The sequence below is a fragment of the Varanus komodoensis genome, unplaced genomic scaffold (assembly GCF_004798865.1).
Source record: "Varanus komodoensis strain SLA01 unplaced genomic scaffold, ASM479886v1 scaffold72, whole genome shotgun sequence".
Classification (NCBI taxonomy): Eukaryota; Metazoa; Chordata; class Lepidosauria; order Squamata; family Varanidae; genus Varanus; species Varanus komodoensis.
In genome coordinates, this window is record NW_025336374.1 from 1,647,193 (window position 1) to 1,673,430 (window position 26,238).

At 40.8% G+C, this 26,238-nt stretch overlaps 1 protein-coding gene across 1 annotated transcript in view; it reads left to right on the plus strand.

Annotated features, from left to right (window-relative positions):
- KIAA1958 (KIAA1958 ortholog) overlaps positions 1-22,025 on the plus strand; it is a 57,919-nt gene extending 35,894 nt beyond the window's left edge. Inside the window, exon 4 of the mRNA XM_044452476.1 lies at positions 20,893-22,025. Coding sequence (XP_044308411.1) covers positions 20,893-21,938 — 1,046 coding nt within the window. The 3' untranslated portion in view covers positions 21,939-22,025. The remainder of the gene's footprint in view (positions 1-20,892) is intronic.
- The last annotated feature ends 4,213 nt before the right edge of the window (positions 22,026-26,238 follow it).

The following is a 26,238-nucleotide window of genomic DNA, read 5'->3' on the forward strand; positions in this document are numbered from 1 at the left end:
CAATGACATAGTACAAGATAGATATTCATTTGGTGGGTTCATAATTAACGGAGCCCAACCTCGTCCAGTGAGTTAAGCAGCATTGTATAAGATCTTGTGGTTTCAGAGCCCTCTCCATGTGCAGAGGGGAACAGCAGTATGCAATTTCAATCCCTGCACTTGGCAATGAGATCCCTGGGTAGGTCATGCCAGTTCTATGCATTTTGCTCTTAGCTAACCAAGAACAATTGCTTGGTGTTTCTGGTGCTTATCTGTAGCAAATCTCTCCTCCCCCTCCAAGTGTTTATGAATGGTTTCATTGGAATAAATCTAATGTTTTCTGCCACTGCTTTATTTGGAATGTCATAGAATAGAAGTTGAAACCTTTTTGTTTTCCACTTTTTAATATTGAAACAAATTTGGTTTGGGAACCTTTTAAATGTTTAATACTATATTTGAACCATTAGGAATTTAACAGAAATGCTGCATTCTATATGTCATTCCCTTATTGTACAAATACAATTATCTGCAAAAATGTGAGATGGTTACAAATGGTGGATACTTTATTGACTGTCAAAAGAAAACATTAATCCAGAGTATTTGTGTTTGGATGCCTCCAAGGCTTAGATTTTGTTGAACAAAAAGTGATTCATTTCAAATGTTGAGTGTTTTTTCTATAAACGTTGGAATCATTTAATGGCAAAAGAAGGTTTATTTGCCCTAAATGGAAGTTTGGCTAGCCAAAGTCCATTATGAATCTTTTAATGTTGAAAATAAAAACTTAACTATTCACCAGTTTTATAACTTTGGTTATCTCAGTGGCTATTCCATAAAAGAGTGTATTAAACATAAATGCAGTTTAAATCCTGTTTTCTTTAATCCTCTGTACATGAAAATGTTCCCCAAATCTCCAAGGAAGACTTAGACCTTCACCCCCCTCCCCGAGCTTTATGCAGATGATATTGAGAAGCAAGAGTTGCAGATTTCAGTGGAATGGACAGGAATCAGTCAGGTCTAGAAAGGGTGTATGTGTGTTTGTTTGTTTTTGGATGCATTCAGAGTTTAATTATGTAATATACCATGTATGCAAAAGGACCTCTTATTGTTTCCTATTTTATATACTTGCAAATACCATATTATCAGTATTTGCACACAGTGACCCTTTTTAATAAAGAACAGGCATTTGCATCTTCTTGTACATAGGCCTTAAGATATGCAGGCACTGTGCAGAAACACTGAGCTGTCCAGGGAAGTTCTGTTCATTCTGAGTAGTGCTGTCATCATCTTCCCCAAAGCCTTGTTTTGTGTATGTTGCTTCAAGTTGAGTTGGAACATTTTAATATGTGATTCCATGGAGTGGGGTGGCCCAGCACACAGCCTGTGGGCCACATGCAGCTCCTGAGGCCTTGTTGTATGGCTGTCTTTCCACCAGGAGCCCCATGTGCCCCCACAGTCCCAATCCCAGTGATAGCAAGGGCATGATTGCAGTGAGCTCTCGTGAGTCTGCTGGCCCATCCAGCTCTCTTCCTGAGCCTCAGGAAGAGAGTGGGTCTGGCTGGCATCCTCACATGCCCTGCCTGCTCCTACTGATGAGCAGCATGCGGCTGCCAGCCCAACAGATACTCCCCAGTGTGCCCTGTTGACAAGCATTCAAGTGCTAGCCTTCCAAACATCAGCTGGAGAGGCATGGAGCTGCCACCCGGATGGGCTTTCCCCAGCCTTCGCGCTGGTCAGCAGGAGCAGGCGAGGCACGCTGGGGAGATCACAGGCCTACAAAGCATTGTCAAGCCGATTCTGAGACCTCGTATCAGTTTTCTTCCTTGTTTAGTGGTTAATTAAATATATTGTGTGGATTAAATTAAATAAATATATTGCAAATCCTTTATTATATGGAAATGTAATTCATCTTGCGCCCCCTGGATTCTGTGTCGAAGTCCTCATGTGGCCCTCAAGGTACAAAAAGTTGGACTGCCCTGGCATGGAGAGAGGAGCTATACTTGTGAAGTTAACTCTTTTGCACTACAAAGGGGCAAGAGTTTTGTCTTTCGTTGCATCTGGTCAGTCTGTTTTTGGCAGGTGCAATCATTGATCACTGTTTACTTGCTTTCATATATATAAGAGAGGTAGGTAGGTAGGTACGTATGTATAAGCACTCCTATAACTTATGTTTTATAAGACTGCATTATTAACTGTCATAAGTTTTCAGGGAGAGGCTACATTATAAATCTTAACCAATGATGTGACACAGAGAGCCCCACAAAACAAATAGAATCAAAACTATTCTGGACATAGTGCTGCAGATGTGCAGAATTAGCACTGCAGGGTGATCCATCATGAGAGAGAAAGTTATGAAACCTTATATAAAGGTGTCCCAAAGCTCTCTTTAAAAAAATGTTTCTGCCACTAGGACTCGGCCGTTATGATTTTACATGGCAGAATTTGTGGCTTTTGGCTCCATCTGTTTCTGGAGAGAGCCTCATGGGTCATATCCAGAGGGAAGTGGTCAAATGAACAATTAAACTACTGTTAAGGATTAATCAGAGATGCACTTTGTCTCTCTCCTGCTTGAAATAAAGAGTTCAGAGTTGACTGGCAATTCATTCAGAATCATAAATGGAACTTAGCTCTTCAGCTAAGCTAAATATAACATAATAACCATCTTAAAGGGGGATGCTGTATTTTAGTAGATGTGAATAAAGTGGAAAAAACCACCCAGATAGTGTTCATGTGAATAATTAAGGAACTGTGACAAAATTCAGATTAAACCTTTATTGGAATGGCAGTCAAACCTGACAATTTGAACTGTATTTTTGAGCACTGGGGATTTTTAAAACAAGAAACAAGAGTAAGCCTTCCATGACTAGCACAGTACTATGAGCCAGCAATCAGTATAAAGTTTAGCCTGCATCTGACTGGCCTACATCTCCCAACATCTCTGCAGCCAGTTGTGCTGTGCTCCTTTTTCCCTTCATTACCCATATTTTCACTAACAAACACTCCCAAGCTGTTACTGTTTTTCCAGCAGTCTCTTGGTGACCATAGGTTATCCTGTACAATTTACCAATAAGTCAAGCTGCATAATGGAATGAAAATAAATCAATCTTTTTATCCCCCAAAATCCAGACTCATAGAAATAAAAGTGATAGTTGCTTTAACCATGTACCATGCATGCATGTCCTGGATAGCTGTCACAACTGTGTTCCTCTTACACATTTCACAAACTTCTCTACCTGGCCACAGCTGAAAGAAACACAGTTCTGGAAAACATAGAAGTTTGATCTATTCCCACATACCAATTCTTTGCTTCTGTGTTCATATTTCACCATTAAAATCAACAGCATGGAATGGCAGCCAGTTGAGTAACGGTTATGTTTGGAGACCCGCAAACCAGGACTACTTTGAAATTGAGGCCATTTAGCTTTTATATAGTGACATATTAAATTTTCTTTTCTTTCCTATCACTTGTAGATGGCTAATATTAGAGAATCTGGACACAGCAGTATAGATCATAGTTTCCACAAGTGATTGAACCAAATGATGGGAAGCCTTTTTTGAATGTTGTCCGATTAACAGAGAGAGTAGATAAAAATCTAACAACTGCAATAATGCATTTACCTAGAATAATTCTGTCACTAACTGATGCCACAAAATACCATGCTTTGTGAACAGATTCTTCCTCAAATGACTGATATTAAGTACTTTACTTTTTAAGCTGTCAGGAACAAGTGGCTGTGTCTGGGAAGAATTAGCCCAGACTAAGTGCACTGAGTGCCATTTTTGTGAACATGCAGAAATCTTATTATGAAAATGGGCCAAGGACAACTCTTACGGTCTTTTGATCACTGCTATTGCTATAACAGTTCCCATCACCCTGTATTATGCAGGAACATCATATGCTTAGTTTAACTTGACTGCATTTGTGAGTAGATATTGTAGCCTTCAGTGCAATAGCTACAACTGCTCTGACATTTTATTTTAGGTGCATATATTTGTATACTTAAGTGTAAATCTCTGAAAATGGCACATAATTTTTCAGGTGTGCATATGTCTGTAGAAGGGCTGGGGGTGAACCTCCAACCATTGCACTACTGTTGCCCTTTGTACACTTGCCATAGCATGAACACTTTACTCCAGTAAGGTGGCCACTTATGAATAAGAGGACAAAAGTGGGCTTACATAAAAATTGCTTGGGTTTGCATGGGCTAATTCATTATTATTTAGATTATTACACTGCATTTATACCACGTCCTTTTCCCTCATGTGAGGCAGCTGGTAGCTCCATTTAATCCTCACAACAATAACTGTGAGGGAGACTGGGCTGAGAGTCAGTAACTGGCCCAAAGTTACCCGGTGAGCTTCATGGCTGAATCAGAACAGATCTCCCTAATCACCAGTCTAGCACTCTACCTACCACACCAGTTTACTCCCTATTCATACATACAAATTGAAATTTTAACATTATTATTACACTTTAAATCATGTGTCTTCAAACTACGGCCTGTGGGCCAGATCCAGCCTGCCATAGAGGTTTTGGACTCGCTGTGGCAAGGCAGTGGCTTGCTTGTGCGGAGATCATTTTGGACTCACTTGGAGAAAAGCGTGCCCGCCCTTGCCTCCCCATGCGCCCATGCGCCCCCCACACCCCCCCAACCCAGCCTGGCCTGCAGCCCCCGCCTGCATCGCCTTGGCGGCCCACGCCCATTGCCGGCACCTTTCAACCGGACCCCTGTTGAAAAAGTTTGAGGACCCCTGCTTTATACTGAAATGCAGTGCATGTGACCATTTTCTGGAAGACCATAACCAGGTGTGTTGCGTGCTTTGCTCAGCCTTTTGTTTGTCCAGCTGCTCATTCTGTTGGCTTTTTAAAAACAATCTGTAAACCAGTTCTAGATTGAATAGCAGAGGCTGGTTGCCCCAGTATCAGTGCAGCAGTTTATCCACCTTGGCCTTTAGTCTGAACTCCAAAGGAAGTATCCATGGTGCTGAATCTAATTGTAGATTTTAGGATTCCACATCATGGACAATGGACAATGCCTTTAAACTCCAGAATGGATGTAATGCCCCACTGACATTGAAGTCATCAACCTCTGCTGCCTTCAAATAGAGGATGCCTTCACATCAAGCCCTTCTATGGGACTCCCACAAGACTCTATGAAGCAGCCTCCCCTCCAAAGCTCTCTGAGGTTTGGGTAGACTACAGATAGCATCAGTGGGGCTGGTGGGTCTTCATAATCAGCTGACACACAGGACAGGTTGTCTCCTTTTTGAAGGTGCTGGAGCCTGCAGTGACCTCCTTTTCAGGGCCCCATGCCTCTCATTCTCAATCAGGCCAACATTAAACATGCCTGGCTTCTGTTTCCCAGCCAACATTCTGCTCTGGCTACCTTCAGTTCTTTTTTCCCATTTGCACTGTGGAGAGGCAAGCCTGATACTGGATGGTCCAGAAGGCCTCAGGTAGTCCCTTTGGGGATTTCTCTCACCATGGGCTTCTCTCCAGTTTTGTTACAGGCAGTGCCCTAGATGCAGCTTGCATCTGCTCCTTTGAAAAAACCAAGGTGGAACAATGGCAGCTATATTCCACAATGACCATCACAAGTCACAGGTAGTCCAAGAACAGCCTCCTTTGTTTCTTGAAATGGGCTAGAGCAAGTGTGGGCCCTTCCAGATATTGTTGGACTGCAGTTCCCATCAACCCTAGCCAACACAGCCAATAGTGAATAATGATGGGAGTTGTAGTCTTAACAGCCCCATGTTCCTCATTTCTGGGCCAGAGAGGCCAAAAATCTGAAGCAGGACGAGGTAGCTCCTCATGGGTGCTATCCAGTGTCAGTTTAGATGATGTCTCATTCATTTTAATGCGTTTACTCAAAGTAGGACTAACATATGGCCCTAAATTTGTAAGTCAAGGTATGAGAAATTTCCTGAAATATGGGCTTTTTCTTCACCCCTCCTTTCAGCACGTCTTCTTTTCACATGCCTTTGAATTACCAGAAAGCAAACAGTGAGTATAACCAGGCCTGTCCCCATCCATGCTCACAAGGTTATGGGGTATGAGGACAAGGGGTGGGAAGAAGTCTTCTCACCTTTTTGGCCCAGTTCACTTCTACTGTGGAGCATTACTCAGATGATGTAGTCATAACAACTTGATTGGACTGGGGCTTACGTATGGAGTAGGGCTTGCTGAGAGAAAGGCCAAATGACTACACCTATAGTATCAGGGTATCATGCCAAGGATAAGTCAAAGTTAGAACATTCCTTCCTGATTTGCTTGCTGTCCGCATGAAAGCTGTTTCAGACATGACAAAGAGTTATTTTGCAAAGAGATTGTTGCTTGAATGAATACATGGAAATCCAGCTCCCTACATTAATATATGGTACCCATCTAAAATCATCTAGTGGAGTTTTTAAATTGTTTTAGTGTAACATTAAGGGGACAGGATGGGATCTAGATCAATTAGATCTAGATCTAGAGTTTGAATTGATTTCTGAGTTCTGTTACCCAAATACCTGCTGAAAAAATATATTTGCAGAATGATGACAAATTCATCTATTGGAGGGAGAGTAATTGGAGGAATTCTCATGGTGTTTGGTGAACTTGGAATGGTCTGGATCAAGGGGCAACTCTTTAGAATCTAAGAAATGTGAAATGCCTTTTACAGGCCAGGTGGGAGCAATCCAGTTTTTATTTGTTCCGGGTTACTGTATCCTTGGCAATAAACCTTAAACTTTACATTTCTGCCAGGCTGATGGTGTTGGTGGTTTCTGTCTTTGAAAAGGAATGACTAATTACATGTTTCTATGCCGCTTCCCAGCTCCAGTGGTCTTTGCTTGATTCCTCCCTCTCCCTGCACCCCACTGCCACCCCCATCCTGTATCTATTTATACTGCTGCCAGTAAGTCCTGACAGAAAGATAAGTAGCTGCGTGTGCTGGGATTTCCTTACGGGATACTGGCAATTGTTCGCTTCCATACTTGGCAATCTGAGCTTTAATCCACCCCTCCCCTGCTGGCAATACAGGGTGTTGTTGCTAGATGTGTTTAAATGTTAACTTTCTCTTTCCTCTGTGCTGTGATCTGGCACTGCAGAAAAACACATGGGCATGCCGTTTGCAACCTGCCCATTGTTCGGGGCTTGTCCTGTGTAGCTCACTTGATTTAATTGGTGCTTTGGGAAAACAAGAGGCGAACAGGCTGGTCTAGGCATTTGTTTGCTTTTAGCTGCATTTGCCTGTATCTTTTGTCTGTTTGGGGTTTTGTTCCCTGATTTACATTACTTGCATATATGCTTGCCAGTCTAGCTGCAGTCTGTCTCTCAGCATATGATAGCTGTCAGGAAAAGAAGCACTGATAAATAGTGCAACCACCAAGTGCTGGTTTTGCTCTTAAATAAAGATGTGAATATTTATTATCTTATTTCTAAACAAGGAGGTCTCTGAAAAGTACAGGCAAACCATATTGTGTATATATAACAAGGTTATAGTCCATTTCTCCCTTTCAAAGTAATGCATTAAAAACAACTGAGCTGACTTTTTGTTTTGTTCCAGAATTAATTTAAAACCAGACTTGGACTGGGCAGCTCTTCAAATAGAGGACAATTCTCTGTGAAGTAGTGCATATGGCTGTCCTAAGTCCACCCAAAAGGAGAAATGTAACTGCAGCATTAAACTAACACAAAATTCAACCCAGTGGTCCATATTTCAAATTATATTTTAGGTTTTTGTTGTGAGTCACCTTGTGCAATGAGAAAGAAAAAAAGGCTTGCATATTTTAAATAAACAGATTCCTCAGAAATTCAGAAAAAAATATAACAAGTTATCTTGGCATGCTTCCAAATGGAGGACCTCCATGCACACTGCCAATGGGAAGACACTGTTCATTGTGTGTCTTTTCCCTGGTTGATGTATTTGCTGTGGCAAAGAAAATGCTAGAAGCTGAGGAGGGAAAATGCAACAGAGTTACAAATGGAAGGCAGTGTCATGTGGAGTCCTCTTAAAACCCAGTGAAAGGAGCAAGGTGTCGTGCCTGAAGCCCCGACAGAGACAGCACCTCACGAGGAGGTCTTGTGCTTGGGACCCTGTATCCAAAAGCCAACCCCGCAACCTAGCTTGGGGGTGGCTGAACAGATAGCTGTACCTCCCCCCTGACTCCCTGCCCATTGAGCAAACACCCCAGCCCACATCAAAGCAAGAGAGCCCGGAGGGAAAAGACACTATGAGTTCTACTCAGAAGGAGTCGGAGCAGGCTGTCCCTCCTCCCACTGACGCTGAACTTCCTGAACATGACACAGGAGACGCAGGGGGCATGATAGACTTTTCCCTAGCAACCAATTGCAGAATTCTGAGGAGGTACGAGCAAAGGCAGGCCTTGTTACGCCAGAAGAAAGGCATGACCAGGAGAGCTAGTCCCTCGTGGGCTCGGGGAGAGACACCGCTAGAGGATTAACATCTGCATTCCAAAGACCTCAACAGAAGAGCTTATCTATAGAGTTGTAAATCTTGTAGAAAAGTAGCAATCAAGGACTTTAGTTTTATTGCATCTGAAGTGTGGGTTGTTTACATGTTGAGCTGCACCTCAACACAAGGCAATTCACTGCACATTAAGAGCCCCCCTGGAAGTTACCTCATGCCCTGTGCAGGCCTTAATGCCAGTGTATGGGGGGGGGGAGACACACTCTTGCTCCACTCCCCGTGTTACAGTGAGCACAGCCCTCCTCACCCCCTCAGTTCCAACTTGGGAGCAAGCTCTGAAGAGGAGCCCTACTTGCACCTGCTGTCACCTGAGCAGAGCTCTCCCTGTGACTGAGAGTCCAGGTAAAGCCTATTAGAATTTCTTTTTGGACCTTACTGCTCAACACGGTTGGAACTGAGGGGCTGTGAACATGGTGCCCTTGGATGTTGGCAGCATGGTCAGCGCTCCACGACCCATATCTCTATTTATGTGTTGACTACCCTGCTTGGGTTTAAATAGTGAGCAGACCTGATATGTCAATTTGATCTTGACAGAGCTGCTCCAGTGGCCCATTCAGGTATCTCCTACACCTGGAGAAACCCTTTTTTCAATTCAGAATCGTATTCACTGGCAGAGGCCTTTTAGAATTTGATCATCAGAAAGAATGAGAATTTACAAAGAGCAAAGCGAATTATGTAAAAGGCATGGACTTGACTTGGTCTGATAAAAAGTGAAAAGCAAAAAAAAGGAAACTTGGCAAGAGCACTACTTTGTGGCTACATTGTCAAGTAAATTCAAAGGAGTGAACATCACGAAAGTGAAGTTCTGCAAGAAATACATGGGGCTTTCTGTGTGCTAGTGGAAGCCCTCAGTAACAGCTCACTGCACGTGTTGTATATTTATGTCTCCTGCAGATAGGATGAATAAATCAGAGCAGGGCAATATATAAAAAACTGCTGCTACTATGGACTGAGGGCTGTATTGTCCCTTTTATAAGCAATATATCAGATGAATACTGTCAAGTTCTATAGAAAACTCTAGAGTGTGATTTACTATATTAATTACAGACTTCTGGCTTCAGGCTGCTAAGCCTGAAATTACTATCACATTCTTGAGTTGATTTAAGAATATTCTTTGATTAGGGCTACAGAGCAGCTTATTATGATAAATGTAATACAATATTTATAGCATATCCTGTTCTGTTCCCTGGTTTCTCTGTTGACTCAGAAACCCTACGTGCAAAAGTGGAGTTTGCCCAGTTGGAGTGTGCCTAACCATCCACAGGAATAGAGAGTGCAGGGCACACAAAGGGTTTTGCTCAATCTCCAAAAGTGGGTTGTGAGTGAGGGGAGTTGAATTGTCCCCTGCCTGGCCTTCCCATAGTACATTACCCGAATTCCTTTTCCTGCCTTCCCCATCCCTGGCTTAGCTTCAGTTCTGGAAGTGGAAGCTAAGTCAAAAGTGTTTAGGGATCATGGCATATGGGAAGATAAGGTGATGAAGGAGAATAGTTATTAAGAGGAAGTGTTCCAGTTAGTTCTAAATTATTTCCTCCTCCCTTGTCCTGTTTATTTTTTTTTCTTTTATTTTTGTCTGAAACATATAAGGGTCTCTTTCAAATTTACCTCAGAAGACCTGCATTGGGGAGACTTCTTAACACAATCAGATCTGACAATGTTCCCCCCGAAACCCCCCCCCCCCCCATTTAGTATTCCCCTGTGGGAGGAAACAGAGCTGGGTTGAAGGAAGGTCATTTTTAGTGGAAATAATGCCAAAGGAGAAAAAGGCCCTCCTCTCAATGTGGGTCTTCAGAGCCAGTTTAGAGCCTGTACTGCTGGACAGTTAAACCTAAAGAAACCTGTGGGGTGGGGGAAATTGGACATAAATTATTAGCATCTGTGGTGTGCTTATATATATATTTATTTATAACATTTTTATGCCGCACCCATCGCCGAAGCCTCGGGGCAGCTTACAAAGAAAATAAATAAAGAATAGAATAAATGTGGAGTTTCTCGGCCATTACTTATTCAGAAAGTTCTAGGCCTGTGTGCTACTTGTATAGCTTACAACAATTTAAAATCACAATGTTATAAAATAGAACAGTAAAACATTAAAATATGACAAAGGTGGGGAGACATAACCTTTACATGAAGCAGAAGATACACAGAAATATAACCCCAGACCACATACTCTATGACCTGAGCTATGATCTCTGTGTCTGGGCTCTTTATTTTATTTTTCTTTTTAGACATCCCAATAACTAGTGTTCCAGGTGGACTACAAACAGTCAAACTGCTACATGAACAGTTCCAAATATAAAATGTAATGCACAAACTTTAAAAGAATCAAATCAAATGTAAAACAAACAGCACAGGATTGACAAAACAGGCGTACAAATTTAGAACAAGGTCCCTAAAATGCCAGGAAGAAGAGAAAGGCCTTAACCTGGCACCAAACAGATAACTATGTATGTGTGTCAGGTGAACCTCTCTAGGAATATAACTGGTTGTGGTGTACTATGATGAAGTTTAGCACTGTCAGTAACAACACTGCTAGTAGCAGAAGAAGAGATATAATGCACTGATATGTTCTCTGGGGCAAGAATGCTCCCTGAGAGAAGAAGGATTTGCAAAGGAACACCATGTGGCATGTGCTGGGAAATCCACTGGTAGGCTGTGTCCAGCCTGTATGGCTGCTTTGATGGATGGGCAGAGCAATCTTATGGCCCCTAGACAACATCTGGAGGGCCATAGGATTTTTTGGAGTTGCAGCTCTAATGTTGGGGAACAGATCTAACTTCAGAGATGGGAGTCTGCACTGGGAATGCAGAATCTCCAGAATCAGAGGACTGACCTCAGAGGAGGGGTTTTGGGGTGTTCCAGGGGGCAGGAAGGAGACCAGTGATACCAAGATAAGAATTATCTTGAGGCTGCCTCAGCTTTCTTCCCTCCCACTCTGAGGTACTGCTGTTAGGTGGCCAAATTGGCTGCATAGCTACTCAGTGTTCCTTCTGCCCAGCCTAGGATACCTGTAATCCTTCAACTTGTTACAGGCTACAGGCATCCCCGCTGAATTGCATCCTAAGAATCTTTAATTTTGTCTCTCTGAACCTGAAGCCAGTAATAAGAGATGAACTGAGAAATGAATGCCAGAACCTTTTTACTGCACAGACATATACTCTGATTTATTAATTGAAGTAAGTCAAGCAAGAAGCATAGTTCTTGAAATCGGGCATCTGGGAATCACGCCAAATTCTTAGTCAATGTAAACTAGCATCAGTGAATCTAACAGAAATGTTTGCAATTTGAAATTTGGCCTGTTGTCTTTCCTGTAGTTTGCAAAAAGACACACCATCATGATAAATAATTTCCCTGTAGCTATCAGCACTATAAAATGGCCTGTGGCAGGCATCACAACCAATCTTGGGGTAGAAGCTGAAATTGGCCATAAGATCACTTGCTTTTTTCCCACTGCCCTTCTCCTCTCAGAAATGGCACTTGGCATCTTGGTGCTTCCACCCAAGAGGTAAGAAATTAAGACTATAAACCTATAGCTGTAAAACTGTGCCTAGAGAACCATAGGAAGAGTTGGAGTCCCAGCTTCAAGGTCACGGCTCACAATCTGATTTTGGAGCACTCTTGACCCTCAGAGCTGGCTTGATTTTTTTCTGCATTGACTGCAGCTTTAGAGTTGGAAGGCCAACTGTACAGCTGGTGCTGGTTATTATTATTATTATTATTATTATTATTATTATTATTATTATTATTATTATGACATTTCTATGCCGCCCCTTGCCAAAACCTCGGGGCGGCTTACAACATGATAAAATACATTGAAATACAATAGTACATAATAAATTACCATTAAATATAAAAATACAAAAAAATACATTGATTTACAAATACAAAATTAAAATTATCAGTATAAAATAAAAATATAGGAGGAGAAAGAGAAGGAAGAAGAAGTTGCCCAGGCCAGATCATATGTTTTAACAATTGAAATGATGTTTAAATAAAAAGGTCTTTACCTGGCGCCGAAAAACCAGTAACGACAGTGCCAGGCGGACCTCTTTGGGGAGTGAATTCCATAGGTTGGGCGCCACTGCAGAGAAAGCCCTCCTCCGGGTACTTACTCTCCTAATTTCTTTCATGGAGGGTTCCCGGAGAAGGGACTCTCCCGCAGATCTCAAAGGGCGGTCGGGCATATACGGACGTAAGCGCTCGTTCAGGTAGCCAGGACCCAAGCCGTTTAGGGCTTTGTAGGTTAGGGAGGGATGTTCCACGGCACTGCCGTCTCACAAGGAATCCTGGTAGTGACCCTGGCTCTTTTCTTCATGAGCTGTTATAAAACATGTAGAAATATGGTAGGATGAGGGAAGCATTCCTTGCCTCCATACTCCTTCCATCAGATGCCCATAACCCTCCGAGTTCAGAGGTTTAGGGGCAGCCATATGGAAGGGTGCTGTAAGTGATAACAACAGCTTACTTGATTGTAAACCCAACACATCAGCATCTTTTAACTTAAAGCTTTTACTTCCAGTAACTAGGGATTTATGAGAATTTGGCAAATCATATGAACATGTTCTGTTCACAATTTTTTGCAAAGCAAAAAGATGAGGTTACTCAATTAAAGATAAAAACAAATCAGTGGTCCATGTGAATAACATTGTACAAAACCAAAAGTGATTACATGTATATATTAATACGTGATCAAAAGATAAAAACCTTTACTTCAAATGAATATATATATGGTACATCAACCTGTATATTCAAAAACATGTACCATGAGCAATATGTACAACAGTGCTTGAAAGTATTAACTTACTGGTGCCAAATGTGTTGATCTAACACTATGCAAACTGGATCTCTGTTTGAGAAAGCTGACAGTTGGTAAGAAACTTTTGTCTAGAGTAAATATACAGTGGAGCCATGCTTTTAAGATCAAGCTCATACGAGTATGTGCAGCAATGCCATTTAGGACACAAGGATGCAAGGTCTTTTTGAGATTGCATAATATAGAACAATGCTCTGAAGTTCACTAGCTCTCTTTTTACCAGTGGGCTGTAGTTCATGAAACTGTACACAAAAATATACACAGTGTTTCTTCTCAACAATAGTAATATATTGTCTTAAAATATACGATATGAGATGTGGTAATGAACTATACAGAACTGTGATAAAACTTGGAATGTAATTTCATTTGCAATGTTCACTATGTACTGTACAGCAAAATTAATTGCCAAATGCAATGAGAAGTGATGGAATTAAAAGGGTAGGATAAAATGGAGGAATGACCACAGACAGGAATATGAGCAAAAACTGAGTTGTGTGTTAAAAAGCAACAAGCAGGCAAGGCAAGGCAAAAGAGAGAAATGCAGTTGAGGATAAGATACAGTACAAGTTAATACTCATTGCACAAAACCTGCAGTGTCTGAAAAGAGCAGGAATCTGTATCCAGAACAATTATATGCACAGTATATACACAAATATAAATTAGCTATCATGGGTACTGTATGCATATGAAAAGGGAAGAATTCTTCCAGGTTTCAAGGTGTAGTTCAAAAGGTTGCCATTGTACTAATTTACTCTTCCAAGTTGGGATGTTCTGTAAAATAGTAGTATAAAAGATAGTTTGGATAATTCATAGCTGGCTTTGCAATTCACAGGTTTTGAGTAAAACCTGTACCAAAACCCATATGATCTTCTAGCAGTTGCTGTCTGTACACTGGTCTGTCCTCTCATCTGCTCCAGTGATCCTGACACCAGCTGGCCCACAGGGATAAAAAAAATTAGTTTAAGTATACTGAGAAGTTGGGAAACTGCTATAAAGATCAATTATAATTCTGTCAAATAAAACTTGTTCATGGCTGTTCTTCTTGTAGACTACTGTGGGACAAAGTATTAAATATATACTGTATAACACCTTCCCCTAAAGCGACAAAGCAGGTAGACAAATTTCTTGTCTGGGATTTCCACACAGTTTGTTTGACTCTCAGCTCAGAAGAACATTGATTCTGCCCTCCACCCAAAAAGACCTCAGATGTGGGCACTTGGTCAGTATCTGGCAACATGCCTTTGGGTAGAAGCAGTGCAGTAGTATGAAAGTCACAGAGGTTGTAAAACAAGACAACATCAAACAGGGATATCTGCCAGGTGATGTGTTCCTTTCCATTCAAAGGAGGTGAGAATCATTGCAAGGAGCAAGTCCTAAGTGTCTCTTGTAGCACTGAGAGCAGGAAGCACTAAGGAAGACCAACACAAAAAGGAATCGAGAGCACAGAGTACACTCTGATTTCCTTAATAGGTAAATGCCTGGGTGATTGGAAGGCAACTGAGAGGCCAGGCTCAGTCTCCAGAGTCTCTAAACTTCAGTTGCCAGAGCTGCTGAACCCAAACCTTGCCTAGTCATTATAGCTGCATAACTCAAAGAGTCATTCTGTTTGCTGTTGCCAGAAGAGTTGATGGGCTCATAGTTACCGTAAGGGATCTTTAATTCATAAATATGCCATAATAGCCTCTTTGAGGATATGTCACTCACCTTCACCAGGCAAGCATAAGAAGCCATAACTCATTTGACACTCTAATGTTGTGACAAACCCTGCTATAAAAATACCCAGGCTGTTTAGCATATTTCACACTGATGTCTCAACAGGAACAGGAATAGTATGTTGTGAGTCAAAATGCTGATGACATGAAAAGTTCTAAAATGTTTGCTGGCAGTGTGAAAAATATTCTGGAGTACAGGCTTTCTGAGCAGCATGGGCACTTGCACAGAAAACTGATACATTTAGTATTTTCATCAGGAAAACTTGCCAGCAGTTTTGCCTTTGTATGGATTTCCCTCCTCCCCACCCTTAGAATTGTCACAAATACTGCTTCAGAAAATAACTGATTTTAAAGATTGTGTTGTGGCCAGTCACATGTTGATATCAGCCAATGACAGATTTTTCAGCACACCTTAAACCGCAATCCTATGCAAGTTTAGACAACCATGCTTGGAGTTGTAAACCTTTATTCTCTCTACCTTTCATAGGATTGCACCATAAGTCATACATGTCAGTGAACTGATGAAAAAAGCTGTGCATGTTATATTGCTACACATGAATGATTCTTTTAAACCTAAGTTTTGGAAGCTTACAACTCCTCTCTCTAATGTGAAAACAATAGCAATTGGAGCAGAAAAACACAGGCAGTGCCATTTTATACATGTCTGCTCATCAGTAAGCCCCATGTGTTCTGGTAAACACATTGAGGATTGCAGCCTTATTGTAACAGGATACACATTGCCACTTAGCTACTTCTCCAGAAACCAAAATGGGGAAGAAAAAGAGCTAAAGGGTGGACAAATAATTCTTGTCTTTATTTTTGGATATCAGCATTTTATAAATAAAACAGTCTAGAATTACAGCACAATCCTGTGTGTATTTATTTGGACATAAGTGCTACTATTCCTAGGGAGACTTAATCATGCAAATATGAATAGCTTTGCAGCCTTCGTCACCAAAAATTCTTTCAGGATTGTGTGAATGCTTCCAGAAATTGAAAGAGTATAAAATCTTAACATGCTTGATAATGGACCTGGGAAGAATATGGAAGGCAGATCGGTCTGCCTATAGCAGGTGAGGTAGGAACAATGCGACCTGGGTGGATAAAGAACAAGACAGTTGACTAAAGGGTAAGATTAATAATGCCTGCTACAACCATAAACTCACTAGGTAAGGCGTTAGCGCCACTGAACACGTGGATACATACTTCTGACTAGACATGCATAGGCTTCCTCTTTGACGGCCTTTGCTGAACGCTTGGGAAAATCTAGCCTTATACTACCCTATCTGAAAAAACAAAACCTCAAAGACATTCTTAGGAAGAATAAGCTTTGTATTCATTTCAAACATATGGACTTATAAAACATAAACGTGCCTCTCTTAACTTGGTGCCCTCCGGATGTGTTGGACTACAATTCCCAGGATGCCTTATTCATATGTTGGACTATATGGGAGTTGTAGCTCAATGGGCACCAGTAATAGTTTGGTGAGTGAGGATATATGGCATCATATATTGATATAGAAAGCCTGCTTTAAATTGAAAATAAGCAATAGAAGTCCTACCACTGTTTAGTTACAGCCCTTCCTTGATAATAGTTCATTTCTACAGGCCAACTTTATTTTAGAAAACATTTAGTCCTTGTCACACTGATCAACATTAAATATGATGGCTTGTCAAAATGGCTGACATGCAAATTGCATGCCTGTCAGCATTTCACAATGAGCCATGACGTTAACTGCAAACAAAGAGGGAAAGGCATCCCCACAATTATTCTTTCTTTGGTCTTCTTGGCATTCCACAGAACACACACCCCTCTTCCCACTGTCAGTCATTTGAATGAGGGAATTAAGGTTGCTTGAAGAGCTGGTCCAAACCGTCCTTCCTGTTTCATAACATTGTCTTCATGGGAGGTGGCAAGCAATGCATAGCTTTTGATAAGGAATCTCTCAGAGCAAGTTTGAAGAAGATAGATTGTTGCCCCCACACAATTATTTCTCAATCATGCCTGTTGCTGCTACATCTTCTTTATTGGTAGAATAGTGTCTAAGAGGTCTGCTGGACATTTTTTTTGCACTTAATCTTTTGACTCTCATTGTATGCTGCTGTAGAAATTCCTTCCTAGCTTTCCACCCTACAGAACATCTTCAAGGACTCTGGGGCTCAAGTCCTACCACTTCTGCTCTCCCAACCTCTGTTGTGTCAAGTTCTTGCAGTGTTAAATATTCAAGCACACTGAATTATTCTTTAGACACAACAGAGAACTAGCTAAGTATCGTTATTGGTGTGTACCATTCTTTATACATAGTCCACATTCTTGCAGCTGAAGATGCAGACGTTTTCCACAAACTGTATATTCTGAGAACATTGAGCATGCAATATTGTTTACCTGAGAAAATCTGCTTCTTCACCATATAGTGTTTACATCACATTTTTGCCACTGTGTGTATGGAGTGCTGGACTAAGCCAGCCTTTGGTCTGATCCAACATGGTTTTTCTTATGTTATTGTGTTCTTATTTGTGGTAATGTCGGTACTGTTGTTCCAATGGGAGTTGTCAGAGAGGCTGGAGCAGGAGCCAGACCTTGTCTGTGGAACTGTTTCTGGATATATGCACTTCCTGGGCTCTTTCCATTCATTACATGAGCATCTGAACTGTCACTGTATTTGAGAGATGCGAAGTGTTAACATAAGTTTTGTTGTGATGGCTCTTTCATACACACAGTTAACTTATGTCGAGGTCATACCTTGAATGTGTTTATCTTTTTAAGTTTATGAGTGAATATGTTTACCTTACCCAGTCAATAGAAACAACAGAAGCCTTTTGCTGCTTCATGACCTTGAGTTGAGAGAATTAGGTATATACTACTTGAGATCAGGTAGGTAGAAAGCCAAGCCTCCAGTCTCTAAAATATCCTATCCTATCTGGTTGGTTGTATCTAACCAAACAGACTAGACCACATCTAGTCTGTATCATTGGTTGTATCTAACCAAACAGACTAGACCACATGGGCACCAAACAACTTCCTTTTTGAATTTTGTCAGAAATCAACCTCCCATTTCCAAATCCAAAGACCAAGTGCAATCTTATGGCCTCCCAACATTGCCTGGGGCTCAGGAGGATTATTCTGAGTTTCAGTTCCAAGTTCCTGTGACTTTGGAGCTGGGATTCAGAATGCAGGGCCCTCATCCTGCCCCCATTCCCTGACAGAGTGGAAGGAACCATGCCAGCTCCCTTTCTGAGGTCAGACATGGGCCTTGGGGAGAGCCAAAGGGGCCTGCTGAGGGGTGGGGAGGGGCAGAAGATGGGGCCATCTAGTTGCAATACAGGGCACAAGATGAGGCCACAGTGGAGATTGCTTTTGCGCCTTGCACTGAATGCATGTAAGCCTTGTTTAGAGGCTTAGGTACATTGAGGGTAAAGGCCATAGGATAGCACTCCAAATTGATTATGGTTAAGAAACAGTAAGAAGGGTAAACAAGGTAGAAAATCAAAGTAGAAACTCCTAAGGAAAATCAAGTATAAGGTTTGCTAACTTGGATTAAATGCTTTACAAAGGATCACTCATTTGTAGGAATTGCACCTGTAGGTGTCTGAAGTTAGGAAAGCTAGTGATGGTTCCCTGTACACCAAGCAAAAGATACTATTCCATGTGTATTCATCTTGGCTGAAGGAGGGCAGAAGTTGTTAACCTACTTCTCCAATCAAACAAAGCAGGTAAGCAAGGAAATACTCGTTAGCACCTTTTAATCTAAGAGATAATGCTGGAAAAATGCTGCTGAAAGGGGAATAGTGTTATCTTGCGCTAACAAACTGGTACATCATATAGGCTTCCCATTTGAAAGGTGTGGAACTGGCAAAATACAGCCATCCTATTGAGAATCAGCTGTCCTGGTCAAAAATGCCCAGAGTTATAGGGGAAAGGAGGCTGAAAGGCAGCCCAGCTTCACACATGGCACATGGAGAGTAAAATTAAAGATCATAGTCACTGCCCCACCCTCCCAACTGCTAGTACTCCTAGGCTAAAAGCTTCCATGTCACCTGCGAACAGGTTTTTTTTTGGGGGGAGGGGAGCAAATAACCCTTTCTCTCAGCACCTTTTAATCTTGGTTCTAATTGAAAGCCCCATGGCTGGTATTTTTTATTTATTTATGTATTTAAAACATTTTTATGCCGCCCCCATCGCAACGAAGTCTCGGGGCGGCTCACAACAGAAACAAAATACATAAATAAATAACAATATAACAATAAAAAAATATTTAAAAACCTCCGGTGCATCTCAGCTAAAAATTTAAAATCCTATAAATACAAATAATTTAACAATTAAAATAAGTTTTAAATAAAAAGGTCTTAGCCTGGCGCCAAAAAACAAATAATGATGGCGCCAGGCGGACCTCTCTGGGGAGCACATTCCATAGATGGGGTGCCACCACAGAGAAAGCCCTTCTCCGGGTACTCACTCTCCTAATATTCACAGAGGGTTCCTGGAGAAGGGCATCTGTTGCTGATCTCAATGATCTCATTTCAGTTTTTAAAAATAACTGCGTCCAACATATTCACACAATGTAACACATAGATTGCAAGGCAGAGAAAGATTCATGCTGAATGTCTGCTTAACTGAACAGGGAGACTGAAGGTGGATGTGCTTTTCCAAAGGCTCATGTTGACAGCCTTTAGCTTATTTGGTCCTGCTAATCTTGGTTTTGCTTTGGTACCATATCGTGTTTAATGTTGGTTTTAACTTCATTGCAAACTACAGCAAGGACCATAACATAGACAGATTAGAAATAAATATGCCTCACTCCTGGCTTCACTGAAGTTGGTCTTTCAGCCAGTATATATAACAGGGTACTTTTCTATTATTTGGGCAGCCCATGTTTCATTTGAAGGGACTGAAATAGAATTAATCAAAAAATAAATGTCTTTACATACTTTCAAAAGGCATGGAGAAGTGATTATGATGAAAATCCAAGACAGATGTATCCTGTTGGGTCTTCTTTTGTTTCCACATGAGAAAAATACAGGACATATCAGATGAAGTGACTCATTACAATGCACTAATAAATAGTGAGGGATCTCTAGTACTTCAGCACTGATTGACTGAAGTGCATATGGATCTAATCAATACTGGGATAGGCAACTTCTCTCCTTTTTTCAGTGTGTAGGTATTCTTCAAGGTAACAGTTTGTTTAGGTACCATATTGCATATATTATTTTACTGATAGACAGAAAGTTTTCCTAATTAGAACATCAGCCTTTGTTACCCAACATAGTGGTTCTTATGATACATTTTGTAGTGCTGCCTTTATAGCGCCTGACTTCATTCCTATATTTTTGTCTGGTCATAGCAAACTGTACATTGCTCTGTAACCAACTTAAATGTTTTGCTTGCACATTACATTTATATGTATTATGCCAAAGCAGACAGCATGTTTAGCATGTTGAAAATGCATTTCATTAAACATTTTTTGCTGTATTAAATGTGTCTTTTGTTTTGTTTTGTTTTGTTTTGCTATTGGAACCAGGACAGCCTCTGGTTTCACAAATGAAATGGTTAAGAATGGGCTTTCTTAATTGGGCCTCTGCACACAACAATGGAATTAGTATAAAAGGTTTCTATTTTCTAGCTTCTTCCAAAATGCAGACCAACTCAAATCTCAGATTCCCCCTCCCCTCTCAAATCTCCATGACCTAAAGTGTTTCCCAGTGACTTGAAGAACACATATTGGTTTGTTTTTCATATCCTTAATAACATCATTTGTGAAACTGAAGTTGGCTTTTCAAACATGACAGGTATGTAATAAATAATACCTTTGTGATTTTTGTGCATTAATTTTTTCTTCTGTTTTAAGGAAAATTTCAATTTGAGAAAAGGCAGATCTGATAAACTCATTTTCACCCTCTCTTATTTTGCTTCTCCTAGACCAAGATGAGAGAGCTGCAGAACTGAGCAGAGAGCAAAATGAAAAGACCATACGGAGTACCCAGACAGCTCTGCGCAACTTTCGAGAGTTTCTTATCTCAAAGTATCCCTCAGAAACCAGAGAGATCTACATTATTCCTTGCAAAGAGCTGGATGCTTATCTAGCATCATTCTTTGTGGATGCCCGCCAGAAGGATGGTTCAGAATATGAGCCAAATAGTTTGGCCAACTACCAGTGTGGGCTGGAGCGCTATCTCAAGGAGCACCGATATGGATACAGTATTACTAGGGATAAAGAATTCAAGAGGTCTCAAGAAGCGCTGAAGCAGAAGCAGATTGAGCTGAGATGCAAAGGGAAAGGCAACAAACCACATAAGTCAATGAAGCTTACCTTTGCAGATGAACTGATCCTTCGCAAAAGAGGCCTGCTGAGCCGATACAATCCCGAGGGTCTGCTGAATCTTGTCTGGCTTAATAACACCAAGGCATTTGGCCATTGCACAGGCTTTCATGGGTCCACCCTCAAATGGGGAGATATTAGGCTTCGGGTGACAGAGACTGGACTGGAATATTTGGAATGGATGGGTCAAGATGGTGGTGATGGGAATGCCAAAACCAAGAGAGCAGGCACAGATTCCAGAGTGTATGCAACACAACATGCCCCACAGACCTGTCCCGTGCAAGACTACAAGGAGTATGCGCAAAGGCGTCCCCCGGCAATGCGGTATGAGGATGCCCCTTTCTACTTGTCCATTAAGCCAGTTGTCAATCTAGCTGCACTTCACTGGTACAATTGTCAGGCCTTAGGTAAAAACAAGCTGGCCAAGATGGTCAAGACCATGTGTGAGAAGGGGAACATCCCTGGTAGGAAGACCAATTTCAGTGTGTACCAGAGTTGCAGCACCCTCTCTGAAGCTCAAAGTAACCAGCTGGTGCTAATCTGTAACAATTTAAGCCAACAAGCTGCTCAGTCAATGGCGAACCATTCTAGTCCTGGCAACTTCATTGTGTCTGCCTCTTATGACTCATCCTCAGACACTGCTTGAAAGGCCTCTACTTATGAACACTTTGCACTTGAAGCTTTGGATCTGTGCCCAGTAAGATGCATCAACTGTAATCCTAGAGTATCCTTCCAACTCACCTTTCCCAAGTGTCAATTCACTTTATTAAAACAAATAATATATATATATATATTCTTTTTACAAATGTGTGAATAGAAATAGTTTAGTATAACTTATATAGTATTTATAGCACTAACATGAATAAAAAGTGAAGCATACTTACAGGGTGCTAATATGGCAGTTTTTAAAAGGGGGAAATAGTTTTGAGGCATTTAAGAGATGGAACATAATGTTTAGGCAGAGTCAACACTATCATCCTACAGTGTGGAATCAGCTTAACAGTCATGGGGTTATGTCCAGTGTTAGTCTAACTCAAGTCCTATTCAATCTATCTACTATCAGTAGGACTAACAATCCATGGCTTCCTTCAAAGTATGATGGGAACTATAATTTAATACAAGGGTGGAGAATTATTTGCTGCTAGTCCCTTCATAGAACTACATTTCCCATGGCTCTTTGGTTCAGAGACACAATAGTTTAATAGATTTGAAGCTGGTTCAAATCTCTGTGTGGACAAATCTTGAGAAGATGAGGTGGGAAGGCAACAAGGTTAATGAACAGGGACTGACTACTGGGAACATTTTCTGTGTAACCTTCATACCAATGAATAGAACAGGAGAACACTTTTGCACATCTCCTGTTCATGGTTATTGAGCTTGTGCAGAAGATGTTGACATTGGATTGGGCTCTAAAGTGCTTCACTTGCACTTAAACATTATTTTTAAAAAGTTTACATTCCCCATGATGGCTCATGCCTTTTGAAAGTTTGTTATTAATATGTGAATTCCATATGTGGGGGACAGGGGAAGAGGGATTCTTGTCTATTTTTTTCTTGTTTTGCAATTATGCTGTTCAGACAGATTTTGGGTGTAGATTGGGGAAGGAGAGGGGAGGGAAGAGAGGGGAAAAACAGGTCACTGTTTTCTGCAGCATTTTCTTTGCTTAGTTTTATCTTCTGTCTCAATCATGCCAAGTTGGGGGCAGAGGGAAGAAGGAAGGAAGGAAGGAAATTGATCAAAGTAAAAAAACCCATGGAATCTTTTAAAAGAAGTATGATACTTATTCAAATACAAAGCAGTTTGTGGCAAACAAGGGAAATATTATTCAGAAAATAGTAATATTTTAAAACTGAGCATCAGCTTTTAAGCACTTTCTGTCTAGTCATTTATTTATTTATTTATTTGGGAATGCTGTCAAATGTTCAGCTAAACCTTAGCTGTGGCACTGTGCAACAACAACCAAAACAGGCTTTGGTTGACTTAAGACTGCTTCAGTTTGCAGTGGATTGAGACCAGCATTTATATTTCCTTGATAAATCAGCAATAGCAACAAAAAATAGTGCCCTCCCAGTCTTTTAAAGAACATGAAAAGTTGAGAGTTTGGTTGTAAAACTCAGCCTCAGTACTCTTGAGACTTTCCAGGGAATTAAAAGTAAAGCAGAAACAGATTCCCATAAATTTCTGTATGCAGTTATCATATTCCAAAATACCATAGTGGATGGCAGGGTAACCCTTCATGCAGGGCATATAAGTCATTGTGGGGGCACAACTGAACTTGCTGCTTTAAAAAGAAAACCTAACACTCTCAAGTCCTTGAGAAGGCAAAGCTTTCAAAGCCCTAAATCAGGGGTATGGAATGCCAGGCCTGGAAGCCAAAACCTAGCCATCCCTGGGTTCCTCAGGTGGCCAGCTTACAAGAAAATGACCCTGAACTGTTTTTATTGCATTGTTCTGGCCAAACAGCCGTTAAATTGGCAGGCAAAGTGTTTCACAGCGTGGAAATAAATATTGCTACCTGCTACTAACTGTGTTCATTCAACAGAATGATCCACACTCAAGGATTGAGTATGGGTTGAGTGTGGATTGTCACTGAACTGTGGTTTGTTGAAGTGTGGGTTACCCATTTGTAACTCAGATGTGATTGTAAACCATGTTACGGAACCACAGTTCACAACCCAAAAGAAACCATGGTTTCTCTTCTTGGGTTATTCATGGTTAACAAGCCATATCTTAGTACGCTTGGGCTCAGACAGCACAATAACCTGCATTCAATACCTACTCATCCCTTGATTATGGGTTATCATGTTGTCTGAACCCAGTCAGTGTCTGCACATCAAGCTGCTAAGAAAGGCACTACTACAGCAATCTGTAAAGTCGGCTATCCTGTTCACACTTATACATGGTGAACTTGCTCCACTGTGAGGCATCCCATCATTGGTGGCATTTGCTCTTTGATGCGCGTTGTTCAATGGATGGTACAGGCATCAAGTCATGATAATGCAAATGCAAATTAACCTTATGTGCCACAAAGCAAGGCAAACCCCCAAGGAATATGGCTTTTGTTCTACACACTGTATTTCATTTTTTGATTGGCTTGTCCAACATGACTTTCGGGACAAGCCATGGATTGATCTGTATCCATTATAAATCAATTTCCTATCAAATGATGCCATTTCTCTCTCTTTTCAGAAGATATTCTCATGCTAAACTGCATGTGATATTGTTTTGTTTTCCAATCCAAGGAGAACCAGCTCGCTATTTGTGTGCCAAATCCTAACCTCAAAACTATTCTTCTGATAATATATTCTAATAAACCTACCAAATTTTAACCATGAGCCTGATATACTCTTTGCCCATACTTCCACTTATAAGGATGAAAAGTCTTTTCATTTTTTTCAGAGATATTCTACAGGTTAATGACACTTTTCTCTTTGGGAATTTAGATGTAATGTCCCAGCTATGCCTGTGTACATTGTGTCATAGCTGCGACACTTTTAATGCTAGGTGGCATCAGCCATTCCTACCACCCACTAGCGACCATTGAAAATTGGCCATCCCTGCTCTTTTTACCAATTCCAACTGTAGGTGACTATTTAACAGCATTTGAAAAACACTGACTTTTTGAGGGGGCAGGAGAGTATTTTGCTTATAAAAAAGAATATCTGTCTTGCCAAAAAATAAAATGAAAAACACACAGTTTCTATGCATTGTGTAATTCAGTGATATTCTTGTTGAATATGCATGTTTTAGAGATGCATTTGTGATTTTGGTAGTATTGTTGACCATTGCTGCTATATCAACATTGTAGTTCATTGGGGGGAAATGGTACTGTTTACTGTGAGGCTGTGCAAGTTAACAGTTTTACATGTGACCTTTCTGCTTGTGTCTTTTGCTTTTTAATGTATTATCTGGATCCCATACTAGTGCCTTCTGTAGAAGGAAAATAATATGTTGTGGTTGAGAATTCATGCCAAATGTTAAAGATCTGTTGTTCTGTCCATCCTCAGAGAAAACTGGAACACTTCCAAAATAGATCTAAAAAGAGAATATTTCAAGATGCTGGAAAAGTAATTTATTATTTTAGAAGCCCAATGCATTTCAGCCCATCTGCCTTCAAATATCTTACCAGCCTATCTTCAAACAGTTCTGACAGAGTTTTTTGAAGGATTTTTTTAGAATTCCCCTGAGGAAGATTGTAAACAATATTGGCAAGAAACATGTTCAACCTCTTAATAATAAAGTGTTTTTTTAGCATCTTGATACTTATTTTCTCTTTTTAGTGCTACAAATTCAGTCGGAAATCAGGGCAGTATTATCTTTTGGGCAGCACTTGTACTTTCATTATATGAGGGGCATTCAATGTATTCTCAGTATCAGCATGAAGAAAAAGGAATAATAAATTGAAATAATTTTTATTTTTCAATGAAATTCCCCATAACTTCAATACACATTACATCTAGAAATTAACTTTTCAATTCCCTGTAAAAAATACCCTTCCTCCTTGTCTAAAAAATGTGCGTTAATTGCCACCTTGAGCTCTTCATAGTTGGAAAATCGCTTTCAACAAAGATCTTTTTTTAAATTTGGGAATAGGTAGTAGTCACTGGGGGCCAGGGCCAGGTTATAGGGTGGGTGGTTTATTTCTTCGAAACCATAGTCTCACACAGCAGCCTTCGAAACATGCGCCGTGTGAACGGGCGTGTTGTCATGAAGAAGCAACACACCTGCAGTCAGTTTTCCCCGCCTTTTTTCTTTAATTGCTTCTCTTAAATTACGCAGAGTGGTTGCGTAAGATGCTGCGTTTATGGTTTCACCTTTTTTTGTGTACTCGATCAATAAAATTCCCTTTGAGTCCCAAAACACCGTGGCCATGACTTTTCCAGCCGATGGAGTGACTTTGAATTTCTTCGGAGGGTCAGCACCTTTTTTATGCCACTGCATGGACT